Raw genomic sequence first — 10,711 nt, forward strand, 5'->3', positions numbered from 1 at the left:
TTGACCCTCTCCACCTTGAAGGTCTACGTGGCGGCCTTTGCGGCATATCACGCCTCTCACTGTGGTCAGTCTATGGGCAGGCACCCCCTAGTTACATGTTTCCTCCGCGGTGCGCTGAGGCTGAGGCTCAGGCCTCCGGTATGATCTCGTGTCCCTCCGTGGGACCTGGTTGTGGTGCTGGAGGCTTTCTGTAAACCTCCTTCTCTTGAGAGAGTTGGGGATCTACAGGCCCTCTCAGTGGCCCTCTCTTTTAGATTTTGTACCTGGTCTGGCCAAAGCGTTTCTCTACCCTCGAGCGGGGTATATTCCTAAAAGTTCCCTCCTCTACACCACGGCCTGTCATACTCCAGGCCTTCTGTCCTCCTCCCTTTCAGGAGCCCGACCAGCAGAGGCTTAACTGTATGTGTCCAGTGTGAGCACTAGATGCATACATCCTCAGAGTTTTTTCCTAACCAGATGGTATATGACATATGATATAATAACATTTTTCATACCAAATAAAATTGAGACAAAAACATCAGAATTGGTGGATTGGACAAGGGTGATTTTTTTTCCTTTCGTCTTTGTGCACAATGTAGGCATGCACACTAGTAGACTCCAGATCATTCACCTTCTCTGATCTGCAAATGTATGCTAACAATACAGCTCATGGTTCAGTATAGGAACATTAGATACATTATACTGCCTAACTAGTACCTACCTAACAACACAAGGCTGGTAACATTAGCAGCATTTGAAGACCTTTTTCCACTAATCTTCATCTGTCCAGTTTTGATGAGCCTGTGCCCATGATAGCATCAGATTCCTGTTCTTGCCTGACACCCAATGTGGACCCAATGTGGTCTTCTGCTGTTTCTCAAACCTTCTCAAGGTTTGATGTGTTGTTCATGCTGAGATATTTTTCTGCTCACCATGGCTGTAAAGAGTGATTATTTGAGTTACTATATACTTCCTGGCAGCTCGAACCAATCTGGCCATTTTCATCTGACCTCTCTTATCAACAAGGCATTTCTACCCACAGAACTGTCACTTACTCAATGTTTTTTTTTTTGCACCATTCTATGTAAACTCTAGAGACTGTTGTGTGTGAAAATCCCAGGAGATCAGCACTTTCTGAAGTCACAGAAATCACATTTTTTCTTTGATGTGAACACTACATGAAGCTCTTGACCTGTATCTGCATGTTTTTTGTTTTTTCTCGCATTGCACCGCTTCCACATAATCGGCTGATTCGATAACTGCATGAATGTGCAGATGTTCCTAATAAAGTGGACAGTGAGTGTATATTTTTTTTATTGTTAAGCTAATATAATACAAGCTGGCTAGAACTAGCATACTTGATGACACCTGCCAAAGCTACTGAAATTTACTTTTATCAGTTGTGTGGAGAAAAAGTGTTCACTTTAGTAACATTACATTAGTAAAATTAATAACATAGCTTACTTTCCCGTGGACCTGCTGCACTGTCATGGCCATATAACAAAGCACCTTGGAGAAGAAAGATGTTCTCGCCGTTAAAGCTAAAACCTGGAAAATTATTGCATTTGCATTTCAGAAACTTTAGGGGATATTGGGAAAATTGTTGAGAAATTTGTGAAAATAAATAACCACCACTGAAGTGTGCCTATTCCACAGCCTGCATTATTATTAGGGGGCCAAGCACCAAAAGTGCATAGGCACCCTTCTTCTTCTTCTTCTTCTTCTTCTGGCTAGGGTGTCTATGGCAGCCCATAGAACCATCTGGTAAAAAGTTGTGAAATTTGTCACACTGATTGGGGAGGGTCTAAGGAACATTCTTACCAAATTTGGGCCAACTGTTGCCAACGTTCTAGCGCCACCATTGGGTCAAATTTGTGCCTAATTTGGAAGTACATTTATGGTCATAACTTTTGAACCGTGTGTCCAAATTTAAAAGCCAGGCATCGCTGGATTCCCTGGGTCGAGAAGAGTTCAATGCACCCTAGGATGTCAATTTCCGCTTGATCAGATTTTTTGCCAGGTAAGATGAAACTTGGTAGGCATCTTCAGGACCATAACCTGAGGCTATGCAACAAATTTTGTGATAGCGCCACCTACTGGTCAAAAGTTCCAATAACATGTCAAAAATGCTTATATCTAACTGCCATTTTTTGCTACTTCTCCTCCAAATTTTGTCCAATCTTCACCAAATTTGGCTCATGTCATCTTGACACCTGTTTAAACAATGCTGCAGCAATGCCACCCTGCTGCCCATTTGTTGATCTAGACCCCTCCACCTACAGTCAGAGAATGCCACCACTGTCCTTGGTCAAAACACAAACATCATCAGTGAAACTACAAATCACTCTTGAATCCCTTTGCCTAAATTTATGGCTCTGCTTTCCTGTGATTGTTTAGGCAACAAGGGTGTATGTAGCGTGTCTGTAAAAGTATGGCTCACCAAGTCTGGGGGATTGGCCCCCGAAAATGCTTTACTTAGTATTATTATTATTATCATCATAATTATTATTATTATTATTATTATTATTATTATTATTATTACAGAAACTAGATAAAGTACCTATGATATATCATTTATAACATATAACATATAAGTTAATATCAGCCAATTCAAAGCCACTCAGACTCAGTGTAGTGTTTGTCTTTGATAATGAGCTCTCTGTGTATGTGCGCGCGTGTGTGTGTGTGTGTGTGTGTGTGTGTTTGTGTACAGCATTGTTATGCTTTCTCCTAAGAGAAAGCAGTAATACTGTTTGGGTACTGGTCCTCTCAAGGGCATCCAGTTATAATGACTTGTAAACACATAGCTAATGAAGACTATAGGGGAAGGGACTAATTAGTAAACTCTTTCTGTTTGTGTCATAGTGTCTCTGTGTTGATATATTTTCAAATTAAATCCCTTGTTTCACATCAGCTGGAACCATATGATCATAAAGCAAGTTTCTGAAGGGATTGCATTGCATGGTGTCAAGTTCTGTCAAACTACAAGTTTAAAAGTTCAGACTAAAACTTTTTCCCTTTAAAATAATAGTGCTGATTTTATTATTATTATTATTATCATTATTATTATTATTATTACAGATCCAACATGGTGGAGGGACCAACGGACACAGGGATTTACTTTATTATAACTAAAAATTATTTCATTGACTTGTAACATCATGCTTACTGTTTGGTCCTGTACTTTTACAATGCAAATAAATGTGAGAATGTTGAGCCAACTACAATTCTTTTTTCAGATCCCATATCAAGTGTCTCATACTATTTATTATTATTATTGTTATTATTATTATTATGATTCAGAGCATGGGGAATACATTTAATTTAATTAGACTATTAGCAGAGTTATCCTACAGGGAATAATAAGGGAAATCGCTCAAAATCCCAACAGATAATAGCTACACTAATTCAGGAGACTGGGAATTTGTCAATTTTAAGGCCTATTTACATGTACATGGTGAGATTTTATGAACCATATATATTTGGCAGACACCCTTATCCAGAGTGGCTTACAATTATCTCATTTATACAACTGAGCAGTTGAGGGCCTTGCTCAAGGGCCCAGAAGTGGTAGCTTGGTGGTGCTGGGATTTGTACTCTCAACCATCTAATCACAAGTCCAACATCTTAACCACCGAGCTACCACTTTAAACAGGGGGCTATGCATGCATTATAAAGCTCATCGACAAAATAGTGATTTAAGGGGAAAACCCAATTCAGTCTATTTGTCTATATATTTTCACCAAATTCAAGTACCAACCTTATCTTCAAACAACTTTCTTGCAAAGTGCCTTTCAATTTATGAATTTAGCTCATAAGAGCTATCTTAGCCCACAAATATACACAAGCACATAATAATTTATTAAGTGAAGCTAGGTTTTTGTGATATAACTATACTAGTAGGAGTGCAGCAACTGCACAACAAATGAAATTTGTTTATACCTTTTTAATTTATGAGTGTCCATTACTGCTCTTCGTGAATTTACTTTGCCTATTCTACCAGTATATGGCATGCAAGTGTTCTGATTAGTAGATTCATTTTTAGCAGCAGACAGATCATGGTCCATATTACCAGTATTTCCAACACTACTTCTCATCCATATATTGTCCAGCAATACTACCCTTCGCAGATGAAAACAGATGTTTAGTTGGTGATTAATGTGCACTCATTGTAAGAATGACAGTATTTAAATACAATTTAAGGAAGAAGTCTATTCCTGAATTTATCTTGATTACTTGCACTGCATCATCCAGAGTAAGTATGGTGAGGGAGCATCAGTGGCAGTTGGTGTGAGTGTGTCTTCAGAGACAGGTGGCAAGGTTAGCTGTGTCAGGGAAAGTAATATGGGAAAGGGATATGAGCACATCTGAGTTATTTGGCAATAAGTTGTCACGTTATACCATTTCTTGTGTAACAGACTTATGAACAGATTTTTATTTTTTATAAGTTGTTGTATAACTTCGCAAAATGTTGTATGTAAACGTGTGCCTGATTAGTAGATGCCTTGGCCTAAACCCCCCTTCACCACCACCAAAAAGAAAAAATTACAGCTTGTCATTTTAACAAGAAAACCGAAAACTGCTCTGTCCTGAAGACTTTCACATGCTCACTTTGCAAAGCTATATGACTGTTACAAAGTGCTTACAACCGAGAGTCCTTCCATAAATGCTTAAATGCTGTTATATGTAAATAATATACACCATCTGGCCATCAGATTCAAGTATTCAACCCCACTGTGATATAATATAACTTATTACAAATATCTTTAGATAATATCCAGATACCAGAATATAGTAAAAAAGTATATGGTCATACTTTCTTGTCAAGTTCATTCTACTAGCCAATTTAGCCAACTCTGCTAATATGCTTCCTCAAAATTTCATGTGAAAGCTCTGTTTTTTTTGTTTTGTTTTTTTTTGTAGAATTGCTGCTGATTTAATCCAACGCATTTGTTCCGATTCAGTCACATGCAGTCAGGAATATTGCCACTGCTGGTCGCGGGATCTGTGTGCATTGCAAAGCAGTGCATGGCAAGAAACAGCAAACACCTTGGAAATGCCAGGAATGTAATGTTCACTTGTGTCTTCAGTTAACCAGGAACTGTTTTCAGGAATGGAACAAAGGTGTGTGACTGCATGTTCAAATCTGTGTGCACAAAAATGTGCAGTTGACTCTCATTTTTTTATATTTTGATTATATTGTGCACTATGTTGTAAATAAACTATGAACAAAAAACATTCTTACTTTTAGTCTCCTCAAAACCTTTCTTTTAATTTCCGCAGTGGCATTCCCCTTGATAGACCAATTGGGGGTGGGTCGTTATCTCCCCATGTGTGAAAGACATCAATATTCATGGCCATTGACACTCCCTCACATGCAGCCTTGCATTGTTTTATGTGAATGTATAATCAGGATGGTTTTTACAACATGTTGTAACAAAGACTACATAATCCAGTACTCAAAAGTCTTGTGAAAATGTATTTAGTATGTGTTTTATGGCCCTATCTCAGCATCCTTAAAAAATTTACTAACAAAATTTAAACTTGATTTTCTGAAAAATACAAATATATACTGTACATACTTGTTGCTCACATACTACTGTATCACAATTTGTGCTGAATATAGTGTAATGAGAATTTGCCATTAATACGCTATAAGTAACTGAAATAAGAACAAATGTCAGGGCATGTCAAAACATCGGTAGGATCCAAAAAAAACAAAACAAAAAAAAAACACCTGAGACTCCTGAGAGTTAATTATTGGTTGGGTCAGTGTTCAGTCATTCAAAAATGACCAAAATCTTGAAAAATGCTATTAATCTAAGAAAGTGCTGTCTTTTTTCCTCAGAGTTTTATGATTGTGAATCATAGGCTCAGTTCAGTGCATGTAAACATGCACAAAATTGTGGAAGACAGAATCACATGTCCCCCACATCCCCTGTGTTCCTTGCAGCTTCCAATTCATCATTTCCACTCAAATCACACTCATTTTGATGTTGTATCTGTTTGAATCAAACAGAGGTTTTGCATCATTCTGCATTTGTTTGTACATAACCTCGATGAATGCTCTCTCACTAACCAAGCAGGGTATAGGATTCAATAAATGTCTCCTAATGGTTTAATTTTTTTGTATTTTACATTAATTTTTCTATTTTTGCTTTGTATATTTTTAAAAATGCTTACTGCATGCACTAAATGTTTGTTTTGGGGGTACAGTAAGTATAAGTAAAGGAAGAGGAGTGGAGTCTCACATTTTATTCTGACCATGTCACATTCTGTAGCAAGATGGCTAAGTGTTTTTTCCCCAATTTTTCCCTGATTCCGTGTTGGCCAATTCCAACACACTAGCTAGCTCTCCCCGTCATTGAGAATGTTGAAAGCTAACACAGCCGGGACACATGAAGTCAGCTAACTGCATCTTTACAAACTTTTTTTTTTTTTTTTTTTTTTATTGTACTTGAGCTAACAGATGCCCAGTATTGGCTAATGTCCCTGTGCTAAAGTAGAAATCTACATAGTGGAACATACATAAGTCTTGTGTGGTTGAGAATTAGACTGTAGCTTATAAACTGAGTTTCATGAAAAGTCATAAATAAAATGTCCCTTCATCATAATAATTGACACCGTGAGGTATCTCATCTCATTGAGACATTCCAGAACAGCCTCCGCAGAAACAGCTAAAAATATAAAAACCCAAAAAGTACAGTCTGAACTATGGTGTAGTGGCATTCTCAAGTCTTATATTTTCTGGAGAGTCTGAGTAGTAATATTACACTACAGCTGAGATTCTCACTGTCTACATAGTACTCATGATAAAAGTATGTGAAGTAGGCCATTTGAGATGAAGCCCAAGAAAATAAGTGAGGAAAGTTTAAGATAAACAGGCCAGATGCACAGAGCATGCTTTGTCAGCAGGGATGGAATCAGACTGGCCATTAGAATTTTATTCCTACAACTGTGTATCCCATGATAAGGTCAGCAGGGAACATGGATGGATATAAAATGAGATTAATACATGGGCTGACAGCATCATCTAACAACCTGAAGGAGGTATGAAGACTGAAAACTCCATGTGCATAGACAGTATGAAGAGTTGAAAGTCCTCACTAAATGAAAGAAATCTTTTACTTCTTGAATGTCTTCAGCTGTAGAATATACAGTAAAATTATGAACTAGTTTGGAGAGGTAAAATTTAAAGTGAAGTGTTTTATTGACAAAGCTTATTTCTAAGTGATATGCATTTTAATATCACAACTTAAATGTTTATTTTGAATTGACTAAAGCTGAATGAGCTGTTGATGTTGTTAAGCTCAGTTGAGTTTAGTAAAAAAGAAAAATTCTGTGCACTAGGCTACATCACCCCTGTCCTTCCATCTGACATCTGACCATCAAAGCATCATGCCTGAAGAAAACATTACCTATGTGAAGAATTTTGTTATTCTAGGTTTTCCTGGACTTCCCCCTAATTACTATGGCCTTGCTTCAGTGGTTATGTTTTGTGTTTATGTATGCATCTTAATGGGAAATGGGATATTTTTTGCATTACTTGTAAGAGAAAAAAGTCTTAAAAAACCTATGTATTATATCATGTTAAATCTTGCTGCATCAGATGTATTGTTTAGCACCACAACTTTACCCAAAATTATTGCTAGATATTGGTTTGGTGATGGCTCCATTTCATTCGCAGGCTGCTTTATTCAGATGCAATTTGTGCACTATTTCGCTTCAGTTAATGCATTGGTGCTAGCAGTCATGGCCTTCGATAGATATGTGGCAGTCTGTAATCCACTCAGATATGCTAATATTGTCAAAGAATCCACTATCTTGGGTTTATGTGTTGTATCCTGGCTGTTACCTGAGGCCTCGGTCTTACCTGCAGTAATCAATGCAACCTCCTTTCCTTATTGTTCTTCCAACATAATCTTCCAATGTTACTGTGACTATGTGGCTCTCAGGAAGCTTGCATGCCTTGAAAAAGTACCTTATGCATTTTCAGCTTTACTTTCAGCTATGATTATGCTGCTCATACCGCTAGCATTTATTTTGTTCTCTTATGGCTCTATTATTGTGACAGTGTTTCGAACTTCATCCACACGTGGACGGCTAAAAACTCTCTCCACATGCAGTTCACAGCTTATAATTATCACCCTCTATTTTTTACCAAGGTGTTCCAATTATATATCTTCCTTTTTACACATCCAATTCAGTGCTGATGTACAAATACTTGTTATTATGTTGTACAGCCTGCTGCCCCCTATGATCAATCCACTCATCTACTGTTTAAAGACAAAAGAAGCTAAAGAATGCTTAAAGAAGCATTTAAACAGGTCATCATTTTTTCAAGTTTTAAAAGTACAGGTCCAGGTTTCTACTCTATCTAAGTGATTTATTAAACACATGTATAATGCTAAATATTTTGTAAGAATTGTTCTGACATAAATGTGACATTTCACTATGAGCTGTTCTTGTTGCAAGCTTTTGTGGCTTGGATTTTTGGAATATACATTTGAGACATCATAGTGTTTCAGTTTTAAACTTCAGTTTTATATCTGGATTATGCTGTCAAGTTTCAAGCTTATTTATTTAAATTACATTCACAAATATAATTTTAAAAAATTGTGAAACTCTGTCAATGTTTTGAGAGGAATCAATCCAATACAAATCCATAAATTAAGGTGAATAAACATTAATAAAGTAAACAAATAAAGTCTCAAATAGGGTCGTCACCGAAAAATAAAAATAAATAAATAAATAAAATCTAAAAAATAATACTAAATAATCCCAAAGGTTTGCAGCATTAATCAAGTATCTAAGGAAGTTGTTATTTTTTATTCCTTATTTTTATGAGACACTAATAGAATTTTAACGAATAATTTCTGGATCGCCTACTAAATTATTCAATAAAAATAATAATAATAATAATAATAATAATAATAATAATAATAATAACTAGCTGGGGACTAGTTTGACATCCACATCACGTCACTTGCTGTTAACAAAGGTTTTAAACTGGATTACTTTGGATTTTTGAGGAACCAAGCATAACAACCCCACCAATGATCATAAATAAAATAGTCCAAATAGAATGAAGAAGTGAGGCCGAGAGGTCCTCACTGTACCATGTAGCGTGATGATGCATTTGATTAGATTCACTACATTCTGGATTTTTTAACACGCATGCGCTGTAGTAGGTTTTGATAACGTAATTAAGCTTGGATCACGCATGTGCAAATTTATTTTGACAGGAAAGTGGCAGAAAAATGATGGATTGATTGACGGCAGAGACAGTATTTCAGTAAATAATTCATCAGTGTTTAGGGTTAGGGTAAGAACATCTAGTATGTAGTGTATCTAAACCAATACGTTGTACGTCATTTTTCTATTTGTGCTTTGTATATTTTTTAGAAAATTCTTACTGCATGCACTAAATGTTTGTTTTGGGGGTACAGTAGCTATAAGTAAAGAAAGAGGAGTGGAGTCTCAGTTTTTTCTGACCATGTCACATTCTCTAGCAAGTTGGTTAAGTATTTTTTCGCCAATTTTTCCCTTATTCTGTGTTGGCCAATTCCAACCCACCAGCTAGCTCGCCCCATCACATTAGCCGAGAATGTTGACTGTTAACGCATGCTTTCTCTAAGACACATGAAGCCAGCCAATTGCATCTTTTCAAACTGTCTTTTTGTGTGTGTGTGTGTGTGTGTGTGTGTACTTGAGCTCACAGATGCCCATGATTGGTTAATGTCTCTGTGCTAAAGTAGAAATCTAAATAGTGGAACATACTGTACATAAGTCTTGTGTGGTTGAGAATTAGATTGTAGCTTATAAACTGGGTTTCATGAAAAGTCATAAATAAAATGTCCCTTCATCATAATAATTGACACCCTGAGGTATCTCATCTCGTTGAGACATTCCAGAACAGCCTCCGCAGAAACAGCTAAAAATATAAAAACCCAAAAAGTACAGTCTGAACTGTGGTGTAGTGGCATTCTCAAGTCTTATATTTTCTGGAGAGTCTAAGTATTAATATTACACTACAGCTGAGATTCTCACTGTCTACACACTACTCATAATAAAAGTATGTGAAGTAGGCCATTTGAGATGAAGCCCAAGAAAATAAGTGAGGAAAGTGGAAGATAAACAGGCCAGATGCACAGAGCATGATTTGTCAGCAGGGATGGAATCAGACTGGCCATTAGAATTTTATTCCTACAACTGTGTATCCCATGATAAGGTCAGCAGGGAACATGGATGGATATAAAACGAGATTAATACATGGGCTGACAGCATCATCTAACAACCTGAAGGAGGTATGAAGACTGAAAACTCCATGTGTATAGACAGTATGAAGAGTTGAAAGTCCTCACTAAATGAAAGAAATCTTTTACTGCTTGAATGTCTTCAGCTGCAGAATGTACACTAAAATTATGAACTAGTTTGGAGAGGTAAAATTTATAGTGAAGTGTTTTATTGACAAAGCTTTTTTCTAAGTGATACGCATTTTAATATCACCACTTAAATGTTTATTTTGATATAGTCCATTTTCACTTAGAATAAAAATTATACAAATCATTTGTTAATTAATTTCTATTTGAAGAACTGCTTTGTGAATTGACTAAAGCTGAATGAGCTGGTGATGTTGTTAAGCACAGTTGAGTTTAGTAAAAAAAAAATTTCTGTGCATTAGGCTACATCACCCCTGTCCTTCCATCTGACATCTGACCATCAAAGCATC

The 10,711-nt window shown here is 36.7% G+C and overlaps 1 protein-coding gene across 1 annotated transcript; it reads left to right on the top strand.

Moving 5' to 3' along the window:
* Window positions 1-7,238: 7,238 nt before the first annotated feature.
* On the top strand, window positions 7,239-8,364 carry LOC113539102 (olfactory receptor 2AT4-like). The gene has a single exon (XM_026934657.3). The coding sequence runs from the start codon at window positions 7,378-7,380 to the stop codon at window positions 8,362-8,364; it is 987 nt and encodes a 328-aa protein (XP_026790458.2). The 5' UTR covers window positions 7,239-7,377.
* Window positions 8,365-10,711: the final 2,347 nt, after the last annotated feature.

Source organism: Pangasianodon hypophthalmus, chromosome 14 (assembly GCF_027358585.1).
Source record: "Pangasianodon hypophthalmus isolate fPanHyp1 chromosome 14, fPanHyp1.pri, whole genome shotgun sequence".
NCBI lineage: Eukaryota > Metazoa > Chordata > Actinopteri > Siluriformes > Pangasiidae > Pangasianodon > Pangasianodon hypophthalmus.